General features: G+C 42.1%; 1 protein-coding gene across 2 annotated transcripts; it reads left to right on the top strand.

The window, feature by feature from the left end:
• The first annotated feature begins 1,897 nt into the window (after positions 1-1,897).
• lrpap1 (low density lipoprotein receptor-related protein associated protein 1) lies at positions 1,898-26,242 on the top strand. Of its 2 annotated transcripts, none has more exons than XM_083655414.1 (8): positions 1,898-2,095; positions 5,359-5,503; positions 6,191-6,321; positions 9,187-9,307; positions 12,201-12,356; positions 16,946-17,028; positions 17,525-17,701; positions 23,986-26,242. In XM_083655414.1, the coding sequence occupies exons 1-8, from the start codon at positions 1,952-1,954 to the stop codon at positions 24,052-24,054; spliced, it is 1,026 nt and encodes a 341-aa protein (XP_083511540.1). In that variant the 5' UTR covers positions 1,898-1,951; the 3' UTR covers positions 24,055-26,242. The 2 variants fall into 2 exon arrangements, with proteins under 2 accessions (XP_083511540.1, XP_083511539.1); XM_083655413.1 differs by having other exon boundaries at positions 1,898-2,116.
• Positions 26,243-26,891: the final 649 nt, after the last annotated feature.

The following is a 26,891-nucleotide window of genomic DNA, read 5'->3' as shown; positions in this document are numbered from 1 at the left end:
TGCCCTATGGCACTCTGCGCACTTATAGCTTCCACTGGCGAGTCATGAAGTTATGACATCATCAGTGGCCGGTCATGAAGTCGTGACATCATCAGTGGCCGGTCATGGAGTCATGACATCATCAATGGCCGGTCACAAAGCCACTTATAGCTACTGCCGGCCAGTCATGAAGTTATGACATCATCATGTTTGATGTCACATAGGCAGCAGGCTGTTTTTTTTTCAACAATATTTTTATTAATCTTTTCACTGTACAGTTGTCAACAACATTATGCATTGTATTATAATACTTTTTTTCACCAAACACAAAAAAACAAACAAGCAGACAAACAATATCCTACCACACACATCCCTACTCTCTCATTGGGAACCAGAAGTCAATATAAAGCGTATGGCACTGTCAGCCATACATTTCAATGGTACCTCTGATAAAGAAAATACATTTTTAAACAGAAAATAACATTAAAACAAGATTTTCAAAATAAACCTGCCTTCATCCCCTTCTGGGGTCTACTACTGTAGGTCCTGTGTGTAGAAGCTCCCCTATATCTCCACTTCTTATAAAATCATTAAAGGAGAATTTCGGTTTTTTTGAACCTGGAGCCATTTCCTGGCATTAATTATGAATTGGCCACTCACCTAGCGATGTCTGCAGCGTTTCTGGGCGTCCTAGCGTTGTTTTGAGATCAATATCGTCCAAGTCAGTGTAAAATGGAGTTGATTTGGGGCCAAGTGGTAGCCTGTATTTCCTGCATCTAAATAGCTATTTTTCTTCCCGTTTTCGCCACATATCGCCATAATCAGATCCGTCAACATCCAGCCGAGTGTTATTTCACCCCAGGCTGTTTCCTGGACTGCACACGGATCAAATTACCTCAAACGTGATCTAGGTCACCAAGTCTCGTGAAGTCCCGCGATACTTTCCTGTCGACTGGCCAAATACAGGCAGGACGCTTTGCGGTCGTGGTTTTAGCGTAACCTATGTGGGGTTTGGCGTAACCTATGTGGGATTCGAAATAACGAAGGTTATGCCAAACCCCACATAGGTTACGGCAAACCCCACATAGGTTACGCTAAAACCACGACCGCAAAGCGTCCTGCCTGTATTTGGCCAGTCGACAGGAAAGTATCGCGGGACTTCACGAGACTTGGTGACCTAGATCACGTTTGAGGTAATTTGATCCGTGTGCAGTCCAGGAAACAGCCTGGGGTGAAATAACACTCGGCTGGATGTTGACGGATCTGATTATGGCGATATGTGGCGAAAACGGGAAGAAAAATAGCTATTTAGATGCAGGAAATACAGGCTACCACTTGGCCCCAAATCAACTCCATTTTACACTGACTTGGACGATATTGATCTCAAAACAACGCTAGGACGCCCAGAAACGCTGCAGACATCGCTAGGTGAGTGGCCAATTCATAATTAATGCCAGGAAATGGCTCCAGGTTAAAAAAAACCGAAATTCTCCTTTAAATGGTTTCCAGATTCCCTCATACACTTCCATTTTGTTTTTCAAGGCATATGTTATTCTCTCCATTGGCATACAATAGTGTCATATTTTTGATCCAAAACCCAATTGTAGATATCACAATCATCGTGGTCACTCAGAGCTCAGAAGAAGAAGAAGAAACCAATCAGATAAGTTCGGGGCACCTGGCACTCTTTGCAGCCTCCGTTGCTAGGGAACGACGTTCCTGGAATAATCGTATCCTGGAATCGTAGTTTAATGCATGATTCTGCGTGCGTTGCTAACAGTTGGAGCACCCGAATTCGAAACTACATGTCCCAGAATGCAATGTCAAGGAAGTACCCTCCCCTTTGGAACACATGACTGCTGCGCTGCTCAAGCGAGCAACAACAAGAAAAAGCAGCTGCCTGCCGAGTGGTGATTATTCCGTGTATTTTCTGTATTTTTGCCATTGTCGGGCGTGTGTCGTCATCTTTAAAATGAAGCCGCACTGTTTAGTAGCTGTGCTGTGTCTCGTCGCGGGCGGCATGGCTGGGAAATACTCGCGGGAAGTGAACGAGGCCAAGCAGGCCGCCGGGAGCGATGGGAAGACGGTGGAATTCAGGATAGCGAAACTGAATCAGGTGTGGGAGAAAGCCATCAGGGTAAGTATGCGGCCAAAGAACTTTCATTGGCCTTCTTCAATACTCTTTGTTACGACTGTGTTAGTGTAGCTAACACGACCAAGCTCCACTCCATATTTTTTCAGATTTTACTATACCAAACATGTTACAATCATGAAAACAACCCTCTCAATCAATTTCTCATGCCAGAATCATACAGAAAAGTGGTGTCATTTGTCTCTGTATGATGTCCAGTTCAAAGTGACTATGACTAGGGTTGCCAACTTCTTGAAATGGAAATAAGGAAGCGGGCGGGGTGGGGGGGGTTGCTAACTAATGGCTTGGCTTCAACCATTTAGCCTACCCATTAATAGGACGAATCAGCGTGACGTCACTTGCCACCCAGACATGCGGAACCCCGCGGCAGTTAATAGTATGACTTGTGCCAAATAAACGTTAATATCTCAAAAACTATACATGACATCGCTTATATTTTGACATTCTGAGTGAGAGCAGAAGTAGCTCAATAGTTTTATGTATAATTATGCATGTCGTGTTAAAGTTGTGTGAACTGTCGCAGTTTTTAAAATGTAAACAGAGTTAAATGGCTAGACTCAGACACTCAAGCCTCGCGCCACTTGGGAATAGGCCATAGGGTTCCATTGCCGTTGCCACCCAGTGACACGGTTTGTTTACCAAAATGCTCGATAAAGTTCAACATTTTAAGAAAAACAATAAACAGTAGTGCAAATGACATTTTGATATAGCCTAATTTATCTTCACATTGGCATGTAGCCTAATCATTCAAGAAATTTCTTTCAACAGTGCAAACAGCAATTTTACATAGCTATTCTTTTGTAGCCTGGGTAAACCCAGCCTCCACGTGACCTCTATGCGCTATCAGTCACGAAGAGTCTGGAGGCTGGGCTATTCAGAGCGATTTATGGCGGATGGGGAGGGGCGGGTGTACCTCCCTTGATAGACCACTCCATCAGCCAACCAGCTTAGCACACAGAGCACATGCTCAGTGCAACAGATGGCGTCATCACTCAGCGCCCTTTATTATTAGCAAAGGAGCTAACATTAGACATTCAGTACTGCTAGCACGCGATGGCTACCACCAATGTGAATGCTTTTTGCAGGTTTTGCAAGAAAAACCTTTGTTTTATATATAATAAAGATTCATATTTATCTCAGTGGCCTGGACACATTTACGTCCGTGATACCGGGCGAAATGGTCTGTGCGGTTCTGTGGTGATTAGCTCATGTCTTTGTAGCATTATGATTTAATTCATTATGGAAGATAAATGTTGGTTTAACAGATGCAAATAATTTTGTACATAGCCTCCATGTAAAGTGACGCTATGGGCAGACCATTTGGGCTCTATAATGTTATGTAACGTGACGATCACATTTCAATAAATATAGTTTTTGCAGATTTGTTTAATGCTCTTCTGTATTGGACATTTAAAGCTGATACACACTTGTCTTGAGGTAATTCCACCAAGCTCGGTCAGTTAAGAATATGGCAAGCTAATGTGTCATTGGAAAACAGATATCACCATATTTAATTTCAATAAATATAAAGTATTGATTTGAAGCAGGCTGCTGGTCGGTTGTTTCGGCCGTCGTCATGTCCTCTGGTCCAATCTTCGGTTGGTGTGCCTCGTGTCCTCTGGTCCAATCTTCGGTTCGTGTCATAGTTCGTGTTCACTCGACATCAACAATCTTTATTATATATCACATCTGATCATTTTATCCAACCTGCCTCTGACCAGACAACTAATGGGCTTCTTCTGCGATCATATTGTGATACATTCAGGTAGCCTACATGATTTACCGAAGTACATAGCACAATAACAACAAGGCTATTTGTTGGCAATGTTTATTGACAGAAGCATTAAAACAAGCAAATAACAATATAATTCTCCGGTCACTGGCAGATAGATGCGTACAAATAGTTCAAAACAAATCTCTCAAAGTCTCAAAACGGTTGGCATTTGACTTGTTATATCTTATGTTGAAACAACTGATCATCACTCAGCAGTATTAAACTGCACAGTTAGCCTAACAGGTTAACGTTATAATCTCAGGAGAGATTGAGTAAGCTAAATAAACCATACACATGATAATTACCGTTAACGTTACAGCATTTAATAACGTAAATTTTCCACAAATCCTATTATATTTCGCCACTTTGTTTTCATCAAGGCCTCTGGACTTGCATACACAAGCTCACAGCGTCCATGTATTAAGTCCTGGTCCTCATCTTTATCATTCTCCCCACCGATCTGCAACGGCTTGATTCCCAGATTAGAAGCCTCGCGTATCTGGTCCTCCATTAGCGCATTTAGCTGCGAGACAACAATAACAATAACGAATCGTGGCATTAAAAATCGCGATCCTTTCAAGAATAGTTTTTTTTAGCACCCCTATTATATATCCAGTAAAAAAAAGTTTCATATCTACCGTAACGTTACTGCTATGTGCAATCATCTGATGCATCATCAGAGACTGAGGGGGAGAGAGAGCCGCAGTGATACACGGACAACTTCTCAGTAATCACTTTAGCCTTCTTGTCATTATAAGTTGCTGTCTTGCTTTTTGGCGTTTTGAGAGTAAATATCTCCTCTCCATGGACATGAGTTACAGCAGCCTGCTGTATGCTAGCGTGCTGCAAACTGTGGACGCATCCGCCTCCGGCCCTCCGCAATCACATCGTTTACAGACGGGCTACTGTAATGTAACGCAAGTTGCGTTACATTACATGTTTGTTGTGTTGAAGCTAAGCACTAAATGAGTGAGTACAGTAGCGGGGCGTCTCTCTCCTTTGAGAGAGCCTGCATTTCACTCAGTAGGCTACCCCTAAAGTGAGAGTTTATCAAGCAACATGACGAGTTAATTTGCTTTTGACATCGCACGTCCTGCGATGTGACTATTGCGCATGCACACATTGCGATGACGATGTGTAAACGATATATCGTGCAGCCCTAGTCCGAGAGACAAAATCTCATCAAATGGGGATCTGTGGCGCAAATGTGGATGAAATTAGGATCCTTGATATGAAAAGGGTTGAGAAAAAACATTAGTCAAATCACCAAAAAATACATAGCATAAATTACAGCTGTCAGTAGCTGTTGTCTACTCCACCACTGTCTCATTCTCCTTTCCCTGTCTGTCTTTCCCTACCTGCTCACCCCTTCTCTCCCTAAACTTGCACCATTCAGTTCACTCTCTCTCCGTCTAACTCGCGTCATGATCGTCTCCTCTAATTGGCCCGGTAGATGCAGTTGTCCCCGGTGCTGCAGGCCGAGCTGCACAGTGACCTGAAGATCCAGGAGAAGGATGAGCTGCAGTGGAAGAAGGTTAAGGTGGAGGGGCTGGATGAAAATGGGGAGAAAGAGGCCCATCTCCGACGCAACTTCAATGGTGAGGCGATCACTCCTGGCCGGTTCAGTCACAACTCTTTCATCGACTCACCCTGAATTCCCTGTGGATTCTGCCCAGGCTTTCCGCTAGACAAAACAGCTGCAGGACAACGTGTCCTTTAAGATTTCAAATACAGGACAAGTGGGATAAATTCAGGACACATTAAATCTGTGTTTATTGAGCTTAAAAACAAACTGCTTGCTCTGACGTTGGTCTGTACAGGCAGAAAAGAAAAAAGACACGATATGATTCTGTTATCTAGTGATCCTGTACAAACAGAAAAGAAAAAAGACACAATATGATTCTGTTATCTAGTGATCCTGTACAAACAGAAAAGAAAAAAGGCACGATATGATTCTGTTATCTAGTGATCCTGTACAAACAGAAAAGAAAAAAGACACGATATGATTCTGTTATCTAGTGATCCTGTACAAACAGAAAAGAAAAAAGACATGATATGATTCTGTTATCTAGTGATCCTGTACAAACAGAAAAGAAAAAAGACATGATATGATTCTGTTATCTAGTGATCCTGTACAAACAGAAAAGAAAAAAAGACATGATATGATTCTGTTATCTAGTGATCCTGTACAAACAGAAAAGAAAAAAGACACGATATGATTCTGTTATCTAGTGATCCTGTACAAACAGAAAAGAAAAAAGACACGATATGATTCTGTTATCTAGTGATCCTGGCCAAGTATGGGATGGTTGGGAAGAGGGACACACGATCATTGGAAAGCAACTCCCTGAAGGACCACGAGACCAAAGAGGGAGACACATTTGATGACCCCAGGCTGGACAAACTCTGGAACAAGGTGTGTGTGTGTGTGTGTGTGTGTGTGTGTGTGTGTGTGTGTGTGTGTGTGTGTGTGTGTGTGTGTGTGTGTGTGAGAGAGAGAGAGAGATTTGTGCACATGTGCAAAAAGAGAGATGAAGAGGGAGGGAGAAAAATAAGGGCTGGGCAATATAATCGATACGGCAATATATCGCGATATTTTATTTCCCGATACTGTATCGATACTTGGACGCCAAGTATCGCGATATAAAATAAAAAAAAATTGCAGGCCATGCCATGCCAGGCCTCTGCATCTGGTGATTCCCACCCCTAATCGATACTGTATCGATATTTCCCATATCGATGCATTCCCATACAGTGTCAACACTCTATAATGGACAATAGTGGACTAAATTTGTCCACTAACTTATCAGTATAAAGTGATGTACATATTATTACACTACCTGGGTGGTACACAGTGTGTTGTATCTTTAGCTCTATTATTGAATTTTGAGTAAATTCTGTAGAATATCGCAATATATCGCAATATGTATCGCAATATGTATCACATCGCAATATATCGTGATACAATCGTATCGTGATACGTATCGTATCGTGAGATCCTTGCCAATACCCAGCCCTACAACACAGCAATATCAGGACGTCCCACACAGACCCCCCTCCCATCCACATCGGTATCGATATCAAACCTTACAAACAACAACACAAGGGCCCAGAGTCCCACCAAACTAGCAGCGGCCTGATCATCTACTTTAATATATTGCATTTTCCCATGGATGCTTGAAGCTTGAAGCTCGTGTGGTTTGGTTCTTAGATCTCGTTTTGAGATCTAATATGTGAACATTAATTTGTTTAATAATGCACCTGGTTAGAAGGTTCATTGTACTATTTAAAGCAGGGGTGGCCAAACTACGGCCCGCGGGCCAACTGCGGCCCGCTTCCCGTTTTTAAGTGGCCCGCCATGAATTTAGATTTTTTTTTTTTATTTTTTTTTTTTGCTAAAAACGTTTTTCCGTTTTTGTTTCAAAGTTTAAAACGGAAAACGAAAACGGGGGAAAAAACGGAAAAACAAAAACATTAAGAAAAAGAAACTGAAAAACATAAACAAAAAAACGGATTCCCCCCATTTTTTTCAATTTAAAACCATTGAAAATGGGTTATACTTGGGCACCCTGACATGGTCTATTTATAAAAAAAAAAAAAAAAAAAATGAATTAATGTTTAATACTAATGTTATGTTAAAGTATCTCTGTCTTAACCTGTTGGCACAGGAAAAGAAAATTTGATAACATACAGAAATACCCATTGTAATAGGTGAGCGCATCAATAAACTATGTCATATATTTATTTAGGTAGAAATTCAATTTTTGATGGCACAAGGGTTTTCTGGTCCAATTTTTTTGCTGCGAAAACTGCCGCGCTTAATATTGTTTGGCCCGCGACTCCTTATATTTTTCTGTATGCAGCCCTCAACCAAAAAAGTTTGGCCACTCCTGATTTAAAGCATTAGTTCTTTGAGAATCTCTTTCATATCCAAGCAAAATTGGTGTTGTAACTGAAATATCGATATCGAATTGGAAATCGAATCCAATCTGGACCTTGTCTATCGGAATCGTATTGAATCAGGAAATCAGTGGAAATGCCCAGCCCTATATGCCATTCAATTTAAAATCTTGTGCTTCGATGATCCATGGGATTATACATTTCCTACACCATAACAGATGGCTAGATAAGTAGGTAATAGTGTTGTCACGATACCAAAATTTTGACTTTGATACCGATACCAAGTTTAGTATCACGATACTCGATACTGATACCATACTCGATAATGATACAATACTTCATACCTAATGGATAAGAAACAGAATGTCCACAAGGTTGATCACATTCACAAATTCAAGGTTTAGTAACACCCTTAACAGTCACTGTGGGATTGAAGGACACCTTTTGAAATGTTTCTCTCTGGTGTTAGAACACCACCATATTAACTGAATGTTTCTGTGTTAGAAGAATAACTAACTGAATGTTTCTGTGTTCGAAGATTAACGCCAGATTAACTGAATGTGTCTCCGTTTTAGAACAAAGCCATAATGTAGGTAGGTTATCTCTATCTCTTAATACAATATTTCTCTTTACACTCTTTACAAATTATATAGCCATCTACATTGCACTCTTCACAACATCCTGTGATATCAGTCAATGTTCGAGACAGGTCCTTTGCCCGTCTCATTGAAAATAGAAACGCAATAGAAAAATAGGAACTGCAGCACTGGCACAGCACACTAGGCTATGTAAGATGGCTCAGACTGAAAAGTTAGTAGTGTGTCTGTCCAGTAACACACGATAGCATAGTGTAACCCAGATTATTTATTTTGTAGTGACACATTACAGATGTCACTCAAAGCCAAGGCCACACTTGTGTGCTTTACCGATGGCTCCTGAACGCGTCATGCGCAGGAGCCAGGTGTGTTTGTTTATTCGTTGCGTCGCGTGTAACGTTAATTAGACGAGGAATCCCGCAACTTCCTTTTAAAAGCACAACAACGGCTAGTTAAAGTGATGGTACCAAACTTTGCGAACCTCCAATACCGAACCGTTTTTAATAAAAAGTATCAAAATAGTATCAAAATTTCGGTATACCGTGCAACACTAGTAGGTCCTCTCTAGTTATTATATTATACTCACGCTGTTCGCGTCAGCTGCGTCGAGTCACATTTTCGAGGAGGTGCTCGTTTGGCCGTGGCGCACCCCTCGGCGCATTCGGCGAGGGGTTTAAGTATGTAAAGGCCTTTAGCATTTGTTTACCGTGCTGCCACAGAGCCATCTGTTTTGTGGTCTCAGGCAGATGGGACACTGATGCCCCTAATGGCTTTTCCCCTACCAGGCCAAGAGCTCAGGGAAGTTCTCCAACGACGAGTTGCTGAGCCTGAAGAGGGAGTTCCAGCACCATAAGGACAAGATCCACGAGTACAATATTGTTATGGATACCGTCAGCAGGACTGAGGGTGAGCCGCCTGACCGCTCTCAGCTCGAGTCACTCACTTCTATTCTGCGTGTGGCACGCCACCTCTGCTTGGCTCCATCACTCCTTTGTGGAGCCAGGTTTCTGAACCATTAAGTTCTGTCCTCGTCTCCCCTGATGTGTCCTTTCCCCTTGTTCTCCTTTGTCGGTTCAAGGCATCAACCTCAGTGGTTCAAGGCAGCATTTTTTCCCCTCCTTTATACTTGATAAATGTTTGGGCATTTTGCCTTCATTTGATAGGACAGTAGGCAGACAGGAAAGATGGGGAGAGAGAGAGAGAGGATGACATGCGGCAAAGGACCATATCTGACCTTACTTTGTAGCTACAGTAAGGCCAAGTGGATTTATAGTTGGGTTTCCTTTAGGGCTGCCCCCTCCTGGTTGGCCTTGGTTGGTCGATGTGCTCTTGGTCGACCAGATTTACGTTGGTCGAACAATTGCTGGTGTTAATTCATAGGAGAGATTAAATTTCATAAAAAGAAAAGCGATGCGGAACGAACGTGCCGTGGAAGCAAGTTGCAACACGGACCTTTCCTAGAAGCGCACCGCAGCATAAGTGATCCAGGCTGACCACAGTTAGCAGGCTGTCTAGATTAAAAGGAGAGCAACCAGCAGAGCGATCGAATTAACAATTAAATTGGTCAGCTATCGAGCACAAACAATGGACACGTTTCAGCATGCAGCCACCATCAGCTGTTAACAAGCTGTTAACGAGCGGCTAACGTTACGTTACGCACCTTATGAGATTACAGTCAGTAATGAGGGACAATCAGTGAGACTGGACGTCCCCAGTGATACACTCCAACTCCGGTAATGTTAGACAGGCTGTTACAAGATGTTAGTGGAATAAATCGCAAAAGCTGTCTAGCTCTCCTTTCTGCCAACTACCTAACCATGCCACGTGTGCTAACGTTACATAAACATAACCATCGCACACACTTTCTGAAAGCTGTTTGTTTCCCATCGTAGCGTTAGCTGAATACGGGCAGCCTGGCTGACTGATCAGCGTGCCGTGCACCTGCCAGGTGGTGCACGGCACGCCGATCAGTCTGTCCATTCCGGTAACGTTACAATGCTGCAAATAGCTTTGATTTATAATTATCAGATTTCAGGTATAGTGCACTCAGTTGTCAGTAGCTACACTGCAAAAAGAAAGGAAAAAAGTACACAAAAAAACAAAAAAGTACACTGCATTTCTTTTCTTTTTACACCGTTTTGTCGGAGCTGTCGTCAATTTCTGGTTTCTCAATCTTTGGTGGAGGGCAGCCCTAGTTTCCATCCAAAGGTATCGGAGATTTTAATCGTATTTTCAGAAAGTCGGCAAAATAAATTGCGAATGCGCATTTCCATCCGCTGCTATTATGCGAATTATAGAGCTGTCAATCACCTCGTGTTTGAGGCTGTCTGCCTCTGCTGATCAGCTGCAAGACCCGCATAATAACGTTATAATCCATGGAGCAGATAGTAAGGGAATACAATTTCTTGCAATTCTAGAAGTGAGTCGCCTTAAAGTTAATATCCCAGTCTTCTTCTGTTTACCACGTGCGGGTATTGTGCTGCGTATTTACCATTATTTACCATGTGTAGCCCTATTGTGTAGGATACGGCATGTCATGCTTTGCAGTGATCAAGGAAAACTGTGTGGTTTTTGAATGGAGAGGCAACGGAATATCGCTTAATCTGTTTCCACTGCACTTATCGCATTTTCCTTTTATCGATACACCCGACTTTTCCACCTCCCTCAAGCGTGAAATTTTCCGGTGATATTTGGAGATTTTTGCAAATTTTGCAGCGTTTCCACTCAGTTTTTTTATGCACAAATTGAAATTTCACATAAAAACAAGTGGATGGAAACCCGACTATTGTCATCATGACTCAATTCATATTGACTTGCATGTTTGATGTTGGTCACTGGGTGTACAGTAACTCTGGAGTGTGTGTGTGTGTGTGTGTGTGTGTGTGTGTGTGTGTGTGTGTGTGTGTGTGTGTGTGTGTGTGTGTGTGTGTGTGTGTGTGTGTGTGTGTGTGTGTTTTGCATGTTTGTTGTAGGGCACTGTGGGTAACTAGAGGAGCTGGCGTGCTCTGTCGTATGTGTGTCTGTTTGTATCCGAGGTACTCTTGGTAAGGGGAACAAATTAACAAAATAGTGCCAGAGGCCACTTACTTAGGAGTAGGGAGGATAAGCACATCTCCTTCAGACGTGGCTGACACTTTGTAGCTGTTGTGTACCAGACGTTAAGTGTTCCGTAGCGCCGCATTTCCCCTGAACAAGCCGGCGTATTTTGCTGCTTGTCTGATGCATTTAAATAGAGAGCCAATCACATACTGCCTTGAGCCTCTGTATACACCCCCTCGCCCCACCTACATCCACCCAGCCTTTTATTGCCTGTCTAGGTTTCCAAATCTTTCTTTCTCCAACGTCCTGCCTCATTTCTCTTGATCTAAATGTCAGCTGATGTAGCTGTTGTCATGTGGCTCCAGTCCTGCTGGCGTTTTTCACCTCCACTTCTTCACCCAGGCTGAGATAGGCAAACATTTCATAACCCATCCTCCCTGATGCATTGACCAATAAATATTGTCTCCAAGGCAACACAGGGGTTGTTATTGCACAAGAAATAATGTGACATTTGAAGAAAAAGGTAGCCCTCTGCGATGTCTTTGTACCGTCATTTGATTATTATTATCATTATTAGTAAACTTGAATATTCCCTCTTTTTTCAAATTCCAACATTCCCTTTCTTTGTGCTTCTCTAATTTATTATTTTCTTCCATCCTTCTCCCCATCCTCTGTGTTTGTGTCTCATTCTTCCTGTTTGCTCTCCTCCCCTCACCTTGCCATGTCCTCATCCCCCCCCTCCTCCCATATGTCTCCACAGAGATCCATAAGAATGTGATCGCTCCCCTGGAGGGTGAGGCCAAGGAGCATGTGCTGCACCAGAAGCACACAGAGCTGAAGCAGAAAATGAGAGACCTCAACCAGGGCTTCGAGCGCCTCCGTAAGCTCAGCCACGAGGGCTTCAGTGAAGACAGTGGTGAGAGAGAGCGCGCGCACACACACACACACACACACACACACACACGCACACGCACACGCGCGCACACACACGCACACACACACACACACACACACACACTCACTCTTTGTCTCTTTCTGCATCTCTCACATCATGCACTCATCTCGTCAGCTTAATCACTGGGATTTATAATCCTAATGGACTCTGCTATATCACATCTTTGCAAGCAAAAAAATAAGGTGGCCAGATTGATCAAAACGGCCTCCAAGATTATCGGTCGACCCGTCAACCAGGGCTTCCTTGACAGCCAGAACGCAGCAACTGTGCGTTTGGCTAAAAACATAGCAAACGATCCCTCTCATCCCCTCCAGCAGGACTTTGAGCTGCTTCCATCGGGCAGGCGGCTCCGAGTCCCGCGGTGTCGGCTGAACAGGAGCAAAAACTCTTTTGTGCCTCATGCCATCACCCTTCTTAATAAGCAGGGGGGTAGATAGATAGGCGGGAGTCTGGGGGTAGCCTATTGAATGACTTGATAGGCTGAATCGGGGGGTGGGGGGGTAGTCTATTTAATGGAAATGAGGTGGATAGGTCGGAGTTGCTTGTTCCTATGAACTCCAGGTGGATTTATTGCAGTCCTTATCTTTTATCTTTTATATTCTATTTTATGTCTGGTTTTAGGACTCTACATTGCTGCAAGTTTAAGTCTGTATGTGCCCATGTGTCTTTTATCTTTTTGTATCTTCTGATATTTTGTACGTTGGCACTTGTTGCACATTACAACAAATTTCTGTGAAAGCAGACAATAAATTAACTTGAACTTGGACATCTCTTGTTTGCTGATCAGCCAAGGGCTTAACATGATTATACTTATACACACACACACACACACACACACACACACACACACACACACACACACACACACACGTTTATGTATCTGTAAAAAGGGTGTGATGTTTGTCAAAAATGATCTTCAGTTATTTTAAAGAGCCAGTTTAAAGTAGCCCACAGTGTTGCAGCCTTCAGTGCTCTCAAATTGCTTGCCCTTGTATTATTTAATATTTAGCCCAGAGAAAGCGTTACTCTTGAATTTTCTTATAATGTTCAGCCTTCCATTACTCTGTTCTTTATACCAGTCTGCTGGTTTCAGTGTAAGTCCCTTTCTCTCTTACACACACCCACACACACACAGAGTAAAGGCCTATGTCCACCTACTACATACTGTTGCGAAGGGGTGGAACATTTCTGGAAACTTGGTGGAAATTTTCCAGAGATTTGCCATAGGAAGTTAAGCTTGGGAATTTTTGAAATTTTGACAATTCTTTTTCGTGTTCCCAATATTCAAAGTTCCATGGGAAGATGCGATCTTTCTTCCTGGACCTCATCAACATCGTCCTCAATGTCTACTTGAACAATTTAGTCAGCTTCTCAAGTCTCTCTTCAATGAAATAATCCATTAAAGTTCTACTCACAAATAGATTAACTGATGACAAGAAATCGGCTTGAGCCAGAGAAATTCCGGTTGAGCGTGCAAAGTTAAACACGTGAGTTGGCATGAGTTTGGTCACACCCACAAAAAAGTGCGCCCATGGCGCATCCTCTCCAGATTTTCCATCTGGAGCTGAGCGCGAGCACATTTCTTCTGGCTACAGAGCAACAAGATGAAAAGGCTGTCAACATTCACTCATTGGTTTCAATTGTCAAACAGAAATGTTGGTGCAATAAATTAAGGGATTCTAAAGGTCTAATATATTGATTTTCTATTTCGTTATTGCATATGTGGGTGTACAAGTCAAAATGGCACAACAGGCTCAGGCACAACATGCTTCCTGGCTGCCGTTCGCCGCCCACAGGTCGTCTGTGCCCGGTGGAGACAGAACAAAAGTAATAAAATGGCAGTCTGGGTCGGGTCCAACTGGGTCCAAGCCAGATGAAAAGATGCATCTGGCAGACATTGGCGTTCACTTCCCCTCTCTCCCTACCGCGTGATTTCTAACCCCACATAGGATAAGCAATAACCACGCCCTGTGGCGCCGGGATTGGCCAGGAGCAACACTGGAGGGCACGCAGCCCAGTGATTTCATGAACCAACTGAATAGCTCGGACAGAGATTTCGAGAGCGGACATTGAAATTAATTATGGTCACCTACCTTCCTTAGCATAGTAATAATAATAATAAGCATAATCGTAATCTACACAATGTACACAATCTACAAAAACATGCAATAATATAAACGGTGTTGTGTTCACGTTCATAGCTCATATAATATAATGTATCATATCGTTAATTTCAAGCTCAATTCTTACCCAGAGAAAAGGTACAGCACTGAAAATGTAACAAGCAATAGTTTTTTAAACATCTTTATTTTAAAAGATGAAAAAACCCAGGTGCTTAAAGCTTCTGGCATACTCTTCGCGCCCAGCCAAGCGCATAGGGCGCGCGGCGATTATGACGTCATCGCACGGGGCGTGTCGGGGGGTGAGGCCTGAGCGCAGCGCGGCGCGTCCATGGAGATTTTTCTATCAGCGCGTCGGGTTTTGCTGCCTGTGCCTGTGAGATCTCCGTGGTAGGCTATCAGTGGATATCTGCTGTGATTGAGTCCTCACGGTCGTAAAGTCACCTTTGAAGCATGACGTTCGATTATAACGAACTAGTTGTGTGGCTTAGCCTTCCCAAATGTTGAGGGTCGTTTTTTAGAATTTAATACATAGAATTGGGAACGTTACATTCAATTTCATTCAGACTGCCTGGAGGAGCGAGCTGAGCACTGAGTATGTTCTGTTTTGGCCTGCGCAGAGTGCGTGCGCCCTCCTCGGAGCCCCGCCTCCAGCGCGTGCGCGAAGAGTATGCCAGAAGCTTTAGTCCCAAGCTTCAATGCTCCTGGCCAATCCCGGCGCCACAGGGCGTGGTTATTGCTTATCCTATGTGGGGTTAGAAATCACGCCTCCCTACCCCCTCCATGTTGTTTTTCACCTGTTTCACTCATCTCATCCTCCCCTCGTGTCCCAACTCTTCTTACATAAACACTCCTTACTCTCCCCCTCTTACGTTGTGTGTCCGCACACGCAGAGGTTTTCATGCCTCCCATTCATTGTGTATTGGAGACAGCCGGGGGGACACAGCATGGCCTATTGTACGCATCAAATGTGATCAGAAACCCAATTCGCCGAGTGGTTTTCATGTAGGAAGAGAAAGTTTGGAATTGGCCGCCATGTTTTTTTCTCTGCTCCAAACCGTGGAGTACAGCCCCACCGTGTCGTTCACCCAGTCAGGTGCAGCAAGGAACAAACATCGAGCCCTCCCACAAGCGTACAATGTTGGGGGAGTGGGGCGGTCGGGTGGGCAAACCCCTGCGTTGGTGGATACGTAAGGGATAATGTATACTGAGCCGGTGATTACTGTGGAAATAATGACCGACAGGTGAATGATTTAGCCCGACGCGCAGCGGAGGGCTTAATATTCACCTGAAGGTCATTATTTCCAGTAATCACCGGCTCAGTATACATTATCCCGCTTAGAACACGGCCTACAACTAAATCATTCAATAATCTGACAAAAATAATTATTCAAATAGATTTTTTAATAGCGTTTTCAACACAAAGCGGTTTCATTCGTAATTGGCACACAAGACACCACAGCTGCAACTGGTTGGCCTAATTAGTAGCGTCTGCGGACAAAATGCTCTTACCAACTGATTAATCCAGGTGTGGCAGAGCAGCGGTCGGTTGTCGAGAAATAATGACCGGTGAATATTGTTGATTGACCAATCAGAATCGAGTATTCGAGAGAGCCGTGTTCTAAGCACCGTTATTCTCCCTGCCTATTTCCTCCATCTCTTAATCTGTTTTTGTTACATGCGACTTGTGCTCTTTTGTAGTGTTTATGGCATTGTGAAGAGGCAGTTGCAACAGCACAGCTAAAGTCTGGATTTATACCCATGCAGTTGGCTACGATGCCTACTAGTGTTCAATCCTACATTGTGCAGTATAAATGGTTGTCTTCACTGTTTTTCTTCACCGCCCTTCCCCCCTTCTTGAGCACTAGCAAAATATTGGCCGAAAACTCTTTGGCACGTTTGTTTAGAGCCCAACCGATACTGGATTTCTGAGGCTGATACCGATATTAGGGAGTAAAGAAATTCTGATATCGTTATATCAGCCGATATTCTTATTATATTTACACATTTTATTACACAATTGTTTTTGCAATATTCCCTCAAATATCAAACACTGGACAAAGATATGACTTGACATGACTTGAGATATGTAATGTCGGCAGGATATTTTACAGCTTATCAATAAACTTCATTGTCCAAAATGACATCATCAATGCAATGAAACAGTAAACTTCATTATAAATAACTAGAAATACAGAAACGCAAATATAACAAATATAAAATATAACTTGATTGAAGAAAAAAGATCAAATATACACAACATGCTGTCTATAACTTAAAAAATACAAAATAAAAATAAAACTGCAATATTGGCCAACATATCAACCGATACCAATATATTGGTTATCGGCCGATAATATTGGTAGACCGATATATGGGTCGGCGTCTAGTTTGGACTTTTCATCTCTCATCTCTCTTCTTGCTGTGTAGAGTTCAGGGAACCCCGTGTGATTGAACTGTGGGAGTCTGCCAAGAGAGCCAACATGAGCGACGACGAGCTGGATTCTCTCAAGGTAGCTCACTCTCTATGGACGGTTTGGCATCGTAGTATATTCTCTCTCAGAATGAATATCTGTGGTTCTTTTAATAATGGCTGCATATTATCTTCCGTAATGTACTACTTGTGTACAGTGTACCTACTTGTGTCTGGTCAAAGTAAACCATAGAGCTCATTCACTCATTATGAGTGAATCTTATGCATTATGCATTTGAAATCCTCAAGTATTCCCCTCTCTCTGTTATCCTCCTTTCATCCTTTGTCCTATGTAGAAAAGATTTCAGAGCACAACTGAATTTCCTTTCACGATATCCGGCTGCAGGGTCAGATGCATCACAGAGAAAGGTTCAAATATGAATTTCTCTGTGATACATTGTCTTTCTAGCCGCTGCCTTAAGATGCATATCAGCTCGTTTGTTCTCTTAGTGTGCAGTTGTGTGTGTAATTGAAGGTGTACTGAAGTCATTTATTTGTTTGTGTGTGTTCCCATTCTTACCCATCCATCGATTTAGGAGGAGCTGCATCACTTTGAGACCAAGGTGGAGAAGCACAGCCACTACCAGGAGCAGCTGGAGCTGTCTCACCAGAAGCTGCGACACGTGGAGGCTTTAGGAGACATGGAGCACATCAAGAGGAACCAGGAAAAGTACAACACACTCAATGAGAAGACCAGGGAGATGGGCTACAAGGTAAATAACCCTCTCTGAGAAGACCAGGTAGATGGGCTACAAGGTAAACAACACTCTGAGAAGACCAGGTAGATGGGCTACAAGGTAAATAACACTCTGAGAAGACCAGGGAGATGGGCTACAAGGTAAATAACACTCTCTGAGAAGACCAGGGAGATGGGCTACATGGTAAGGAGGGACATGGGGATGGATGATGCATTGGCTTTTACTCCACATTCACACCGCCAACAACCACATCACCAAGTTGCTGTCTGATTTTATTTATTTATTTGTGTACCGTAAATTCCGGACTATAAGACGCACCGGTCTATAAGCCGCGGGACCAAAATTGACTATTTTTTTCTTCTATAAGCCGCACCGGTCTATAAGCCGCGGGTGTTTTGATGTTTAATTACCATATGAAAGGGTTCGTGCACAGAGAGGAATGTCGGGAAAGAGATCGCTGTTTGGGGAAGCTCCCATTTATTAACATTTCAACAAAACAAAACAAAAGTCAGGTCACTAATCCCCAGACAAAATCACACAACAATAGGCTATATGTGCAGCAAACCTGTAACCAGAGAAGTCAAGTCACTAATCCTCGTCTTCCTCTTCTTCCTGCGTACTGAAACCACCAAAGTCCTCATCTTCAGTGTCGGAAACGAACAGGTTCAGGGTGGCTTCGTCAACCACTCTCCTCTCTCCTTCATTGTCACTCAAAACCAACGAACTCCTCTTCATCACTGTCGGCATCGAACAGCCTCTGAAGCCTCTGACGGCCCTCAGCGCCAGCTGTGGCGGCATCCTCTTCATCCCGCAGCAGTCCAGCGTTTTGGAACCCGTTGGTGATTGTGGATGTTTTCACACTCCTATAATATTCCGTGCTGAGACAGTTCCTCCTGCTGCACCGTCCAACGCCTCACCATTGACTCATCGATGCCCAGGTTACGCGCGGCTGCTCTGTTTCCCTCTTTTAATGCGAGATTGACTGCTTTCAACTTGAAAGCTGCCTCGTGTGAATTTCTGCGTACCTTCCCCATGGTAAGTGAGAGTGTTGCTTCTACTGCTCGTTCTCATGCTGTCGAGAACGAGCAAAGCTTTTTTTTGGTGAAAGAATCCTCCAGGGCGCTTCTTGTTAACAGTCCGAGTGAGTGGCAGGTCGAACGTCAAAGGCACTTCATCCATATTTATGATCTGCTCCGGTTCGATGGAATATTCCTTGATCTTCCTTTGTGTGAATTCGCCGAAGTTTGTGATTTTCTCCTGGTAGTCGGGGGAGGGAGTTGATGGCCGAGTGGCCGTTTGCTTACCGTAATTACCATATGTAAGTGGTCACGCACAGAGGGGATTGTCGGGAAAGAGATGGCTGTTTGAGGAAGCTCCCATTTACCGTATTACCGTAACATTTCAACAAAACAACATAACACAACACCACCGTTGTTTATTTTTACAGTGCACACAGTGTCCGCGGTGTGGTGAAAAGAGGGCAAGAGAGGAAATTAAAACAGAAGTGGATTTATAGTTAGAAAGAGTGCTAAAAAAGAGAGATTTTATTTGTATTTTTTTTTTTTTTTTTGAAAAAATCCATAGATAAGACGCACCGTTATATAAGCCGCAGGGGCCAAAAAACGGGAAAAAAGCCGCGGCTTATAGTCCGGAATTTACGGTATTTGTAAGGGACAAGTACAGACAAACATTGACAATTGCAGAAGCAATGTCCAATGTACTGTACACGTGTATATAGCCAAACCTCATTTCCAACAGCAGTCCCTTCATGGGCAATCATAGATCAAGCCTCATTAAATGGGTTTGATTGAAGCTGTAGCACCAGGTGTCGCATTAATAGGCAGGGAATGCAGCAATGCTATAACACTTTAAACAGAAAAAGAAAGAGGGTTAACTTAACAACACCCAATGTTTCTCTCATGATAAAAAAAAAATAGCAGCCTTTCTCATTTCTGGAGTTGCTTGCAATATGAAATACATGGTTCATTTCATATAGAGTACCGCAGGGATGACGTATTTTTGTAGGCTTTATCCAGAAATCGCCGCCATTTGGTTCTTCAGTGGAAAAGCCTATGGGGTTTTAGAATGGGGATTTCACTTAGCGTAAAACTTCCAATAAACGCCCAGTCGTTTATTATGCTAAATTTACTCAGACCCCCTGCGGTTATTGGAGACTAGGGCTGGGTCGGTTTGAAAATTTTAAAACCGGTTCGATATTGCCGTCTAAACCGGATCGAACCGGTATACCGATTTTTTTGGTAATTTAAAGCAGCTACGAGCAACTTTTTCGATTGTTATTAAACAGTATAAATTTAATATCAATGCATCACATCTTACCTCTAATAGTCGACGAGACCAAAGCCGTGTGTATCTGAGATTGCTCCCTTAGGTGATTATTAAGTCTATAGTCTGTCTAAACTCGCGCCAACAGGGGGCTCTCTAGAGCGACCGGACCGGGTAACCCGGAAGTGAAACGCGGAAGTGAAACCAGGAAGTGAAACGCAGCTGCCTGCCTCGCCGTTTGCGCTGCCTAGCAACATAACATAAACAATGTGAACGCCACGCATACTCGCGGGAACATCTCTCGTTATATTCTAACAGGTTTTTGGAAGTTATTTTGTGGTTATGGCCGAAGTGGCTGCTGCAAACCGTTTCATTTCAATTCCTGATCTGCCCTGGCTACAGACACACTAACACTGGCCGATTCACTCGGGGTTCAAGCGAGACTACTCTGCGTTGATCTCGTCGACTATTAGAGGTAAGATGTGATGCATTGATATTAAATTTATACTGTTTAATAACAATCGAAAAAGTTGCTCGTAGCTGCTTTAAAAAAAAAAAAAAAAAAAAATATTTTATTTTTTCAAGCAGGGCTCCCGAGTGTGGCCCATAACTGTCTGTAGTGCAACTTCAGTCCACCTGATAGCGATAATACACCTCTAAGCTGGTATTGTCAACCAGCAATGATACTGAATAAAAAGAAGCAGGACACCTGTGTAACAAACACACCCTGTATTTATTTCTCATAACTATTCAGCTCAACTTTTCTTCTAAACATCAAAATAATAAATGAAATAAGACTTCTGCCTATAGTGCAACTTGAGAAAAAGGCTAATAAAAACACAAGCAGTGCAATCAGAATGGATTGGCTTACAGCTGAGCTGCCTTATAAACTTCAAAACTCACAAATTCACACAATATAGGGCCTAGGCATGGGTCGGTTTGAACATTTTGAAACTGGTTCGATATTCCCCAAAAAAACGTATCAAAGCGGCTGCAGTTGGTGGCGATAATGCACCTCTAAGCTGGTATGCTGCCAACCAGCACGAACACTGAATACAAATAAGCAGAACCTTTTAACTGTAACAACACACTGTTTTTATTTCTCATAACTATTCAGCTTAACTTTTCTTCAAACATCAACATAATAAACAAAATAAGACTTTTGCCTACTAGTGCAACTTGAGAAGAGGCTAATACGAACAATAGTGCAATCAGAATGGACTGGCAAAAAAAAAAAAAACAAAAAAAAAAAAAAATTTTTTTTTTTTTTTTTTTTTTAGGTTTTTTCGGTTTGCACGTGATCAAACCGGTTTGGGCTCGTATACCGAACCGAACCGGTAAAACCGGAAATCGACCCATGCCTATTGGAGACTCGGCGGCAATTGTGTAAATCACCGTAAAGTGACTGAATTCAGTCAACACAAAAACATACCGTAATGGGGAAAAACCGTATTTATTCTAATAAACGCCTCAGAGACCGGCGCTTATTATGCTAAATTGACTCTGACCCCCTGCGGTTATTGGAGACTCGGCGGCAATTGGGGACTCAGCTCTTATTGGAAGTTTTACGGTAAATGCATAAAATAAGGTGGTTTAACAAAAGTTTCCAAAAGTCATAAAAGTTATTCACATTTGTGAAGATTATCAATGCAGAACCCAGATTCGCATTTCCATAAACTTTTGTTAACCACAGACCTTATTTAATACATGCAAATGAAACCCCCATGTTAAATCCCATAGACTTTTCCACTGAAGTTATTTGACGGTATGATAACCTTGGACAAAAATACCACAGTTTCACGGTATCACAGACTAAAATAGCTACAAGAAATATTATATATTAAAATGTAAAATATATTAAAAAATAAATAAATAAAACTATTTGAAATTAAATTATCTTTCAAAAAATATTACATTTTATGAAGAGAATACAGCTATATATTTTTTATAATAAAATCTTGACAGATTATATAGCCATGTACTCTTCACAATATCCTGTGATATCAGTCTATGTTTGAGACATTGGCCTGTCTCAAAAATACAAATATACACTGCAGCACTGTGTTACAGCACATAGGCTGTGTAAGATGGCTCAGACTGCAAAGTTAGTTACATGCAGGGGCGGACTGGGATCATAATTCAGGCTGGGCATTAGGTACCAAGCAGGCCAGGCCGATATGGGCCGACCCGCGTTTGCCGGCGACCAAAATTTGGGCCGTTTGAAGCCCAATTTGGGCCGTTTGAAGCAAGATTTAGTGAATATAATGCTAACGCGATGATACATGTTACCTATTTGTTCACTAATAGAAACATCAACATTGCCTAGATAACTGCAAGTATAATATGAAGAAGTAAAACCAAAAACATGCCTCTGTACAAACACTTCACAGCAAACTTTATTTAAGGAAGAGTGATCAGTGCCTACTGCGTTATTCTCCACAGGCTTAAGAACTACACGTCATAACAATAACAATAATAATAAACATTGACATATTCTCAGTTTCATTAAACATCTTCCTGTTTAAGCAAGCCCCTAACATTAAAGACATGGTAGTGTCTTCTGCTCAAGCCCCAACCTTTGTTTCTGAAAAATTAGGCCAACAATGGTTTTAGTCTCTATAGCCTATAGCCAAGTGTTGAGCAATGCAAAACTCAAGGCTCCAACACAAGAGTCCAGAAATGAATGAGTGACATCACGGTGGCTCTGTCCATATTGTCATACCGTCTATGGTTCCAAGCTTCTGAGTCCAATTTTACAATGAGATGCACCCACTTTAACCCTGAGGTGTAATTATTACTTCAGACTAACTAATAAGTAATAAAACCACTAGTAAACCAGTAGGTGCCTGGCCTGCTCTTCAGTGAGTGGCCTGACTGCGGGCACACACAAAACACACACACCGGCCAGGCCAACGGGCATCGACCCGACATGCCCGATTATGCAGTCCGTGCCTGGTTACATGTCTGCCCAGTAATACAATGAGTAATACACACCCAGTTTATTTATTTTGTAGCGACAGATTACAGTCCGCCACACTCATGTGAGTCTTCTTTTTTTTAGAGTGAGAGAGAGTTACGTGCAGACTTTACATGCAGACCCTGAAGGGTGCTTCTGCAGCTGCGAGAGAGAGTTACGTGCAGACTTTACATGCAGACCATGAAGTGTGCTTCTGCAGCTGCAAGTGTTTTCTCTGCTCTCACAGCCCGGTTAATGTCACTATATTCTTCATCGCAGCGGTTCATTACCTGCTGTACACTTAAACGTGCACTAGTTCTGCATAATCACCCGCAGCTCTCTCCTTCTTTTACTGACTTTCTCACTAATCACATGGCTGTTTACATTCTTTCTGATCGGCTAGTTACTTAGCTAAGCTAAGTTAGCTTAGCTGTTAGCGGTGGGTGCTGTCTCTCCCTCGGTAAGATGTTTATGTTTAACGTTGTAACATTACTGTATATTTGCGGAGATGGGAGAAGTCTCCCGCTAGTGTTGATGTCCAGTGTGATGGCAGACAAACGTGTTTGTTTATTTGCTGCGTCGCGTGTAACGTTAGACAAGGCGCACACACACACACACACACACAGGCATTTTTTTAAATATATATATATGTAATCACACCCTTTTGCGGTTATGTAATCGCACGTGCTGACATCGCGATTGCGATTCGATTAATCGTGCAGCACTATTTGGGAGTGCTGCACATGAACATGATTTCTGATTTGCAGGTATTTGACCTGCGTGCCGGGCAACTCAAACCTCAAACCTTAATTGCAGACAAATCCTAAAGCTTGCAGGACGATTTGTATTGTATTGTATTATTGTATTACCCTTGGTGTCACTGCCAAGTTGGAATGTGTTAGTCAATATGAATTGTGCTGCCGGCTTTTGAGTTTGTCTGTCTGGCAGATCTGAATTTGACGTCTTTGTAGAATCCTTGGGTAAACCCTGGATGAAGAGGGAAGGAGGCATAACAGGGAGGGATTTTATTGAATATTAATTATATCTATCTTTATTTCAGATGAAGAAACACATGCAGGACTTGACCAACAAGATCTCTGGCCAGGGACTCGACCACAATGAGCTCTAAGAAGCTTGGCTCATGCTCATCTCAATGAACTGAAATTATTCCCTTTCTACAACCACACACAAGTACAGTACTCTTCCCCCATTCCTTTAAACTGCTGTCAAATAATCTGTTTTTCCATGTAATTTTTTTTCTAACGTCATATTTGCAATAACTGTAATTCATTATCTTTGATTCATGTACAAATAAGCCTGTTTGCTCAAGGGTTAAATGAAGTGTAGTTTGTTTGTACATACTGTGTATACTGTAATGCTAATATATACAGTATATATAAACTCAAAAGAAGTTCTGAAACGTTATTTCGGTCGATTATTTCTCCCCTTTAATAATACCAATTGGTATTGTATTTTATATCGTTGGAAAGCCTGATTAGTCACCTTTTCTAACGAGGTACAATTTGTAATTATTGTGCATTTCATGGAATGAGCAACACAGCTAAACGTGTGGGTAGCGACCCCCAAAAAATTGCCAAAATTCCCTGCAATATTCTTCTGTTGGTATTCACTCTTGTTTTGAGTTGCTTGGTGGATTGGATGATTGCACTCTCCCACAGTCATAAGGAAAAAACAACACAATTGGCCATTTTTACACTTTATTCATTTGACACTGTCAGGGACCTCAGTAGCATGTGGAAGATCCATACCCATTGCAAGACCCATGCACAGAAGTGCTGTCAATTAGGTGCCAATCAGGTGCCAGTCACACACCTGTGACTGGCACACACCTGCCAGCACTTGAAGCTCAAAACAAGAGTGAATACCAACAGAAGAATATTGCAGGGGATTTTGGCAAAAAAAATTGGGGCGCTACCCACACATGTAGCTGTGTTGCTCATTCCACGAATGCACGATCCTTACAAGTTGTACCTCGTTGTAAAGGTGGCTAATCAGGCTTTCCAACGATATAAAATACAATACCAATTGGTATTATTAAAGGGGAGAAATAATCGACCGAAATAACGTTTCCGATATATATACAGTATATATACAGTATATATATATATATATATATATATATATATATATACAGTATATATTAGGGCTGTCAGCGTTAACGTGTTGTATACTGTATGTATATATACAAGATATATATATATAATATATATATATATATATATATATTAGGGCTGTCAAGCGTTAAATGCGTTAATCGCGATGCGACCATAACCGTTATTACGTTATTACCATAACGCGTTTTTTTTTAATCGCGTTAATCGCATGCTGCTATTTTGTCCCTTCGTCGCAACCGTACTTGTAGTCAAGCCGTTCGGTTTCCTGTCTCCTGCTTGTGCAGGCATGGAAGAGAACGACAGCAATACGCTTCTAAATGGCTCGTTTTACTTTAAAAAACTCCCTAAATGGCACAGTGGACAAGTCGAGAGCCGTAGTTTGCACCTTGTGTAAAACGGAATAAAAATATCACCGAAGTACATTGAGTTTGAGGCGAGCGATCACCTAAAAGTAGCTAGCGCGAGACTCATCACTCATTCTTCCTTCAGAGTCTCGGATGTGCGGGTCCTCTAACCACTGGGAGGTCAGCTCCAATGGCTTCACGCGATATACACGTTATCAATACACAGTTTCCAATACCGAGCCATTATTCACATGGAAGTGCCAAAGTTTTTAGCTCAGACACAGCCTTCTTCGGCTGTGTCATTTTGGGTTTCGACTGCTCCACAGCGCCGCCGCCGGAAGTATCGGTTCTAGATATATTTTGTAGACATTGTAACCTCCTGTCTACATTCCACTTCTATTGAATTGAAAATAAATCTAAAATTCAAGATCACAAAGTACATTTATTTGCATTCATTTGATTCCCAATCACAACACACTGGTAAGAAGGATTAATATCTAATTAAAAATGCTTTGAAATGCAAAATAATGGCATTTTAAACATGTGATACAAAGATGCGATTAATCGCGATTAACTATAGTTAATCGCAAGATTAATCGCGATTAATAAAATTAATCGTTTGACAGCCCTAATATATATATATACATACATACACACACACACACAGTACTAGTCTTTTGACTGGTACTGTACCGTATATAAATCGGAAACTGAAATTGCTGCCTAGGGATACATACTGTCCTTATTCTCAATAATGCATATAGTATTGTTTGTTTATTTATGTTAATTGTTTAGATTTCCCAACACAATGAGAATTCAATAAAGATAAAATAGTGTACATATTGGGTGATCCAATCTACTCTTTACTCTACACCACACTACTCTACTCAATCTACTCTACACTCTGTAATATGGCAGCATTTATTTATTTATACAGTGCATGACATGCAGGTGAAGGAATTGTCTAGCAGCTTTAGTTCAAAAAACAAACATGTAATTCCTCCAGGAATGCCCATTTTTGTGGGGGTGGTTGGTGAGGAAGGAACAGCAACAGTGGCACTAATAATGTCTAATCTCTCTGAATATTGGCACACTGGTAGACAATTTGTCCACAACCACCTCTCATTAGCTGTGCAAATGAGTAAATGCTACATCACACAGGTTTTACCAGACTCAAGCCATATCCTGTTGAAATAATTTTGTAATATTTGAGGAAGAAAGCTTTGTAGTTGCAGCTAAGAAGCATAGAAGACAGGAGACCTGAAAACATAACGGCAATCTTTAATATTCAATAAGATACAAGTGGCAACAGCATACAGGTCAACAACAGTAATATTTTAAAAAATATAGTTTCACATCATTCCTATTGTCTTGGCATAAATAAAAGCAGTCACTATTTACAAGTTATCATGTAGATGACATCAGTCCCAATTGCCACTGATGTCTTAGAGATATTAACAGGTTGTTCTTGGCGAAATGCCAAGTTT

The sequence above is a fragment of the Poromitra crassiceps genome, assembly GCF_964638095.1.
Source record: "Poromitra crassiceps genome assembly, chromosome: 19".
Lineage (NCBI taxonomy): Eukaryota > Metazoa > Chordata > Actinopteri > Beryciformes > Melamphaidae > Poromitra > Poromitra crassiceps.
Note: the sequence above shows the minus strand (reverse complement) of the source record. Positions and strands in the feature narration are given on the sequence as shown.

Excerpts from the sequence above, each read along its gene's own strand:
- lrpap1 (XM_083655413.1), top strand. The coding sequence starts at position 1,952 with ATGAAGCCGCACTGTTTAGTAGCTGTGCTGTGTCTCGTCGCGGGCGGC. Across the intron at positions 2,117-5,358 it reads TGTGGGAGAAAGCCATCAGG|ATGCAGTTGTCCCCGGTGCT; the intron begins GTAAGTATGCGG and ends TTGGCCCGGTAG. Across the intron at positions 17,029-17,524 it reads ACGAGCTGGATTCTCTCAAG|GAGGAGCTGCATCACTTTGA; the intron begins GTAGCTCACTCT and ends CCATCGATTTAG.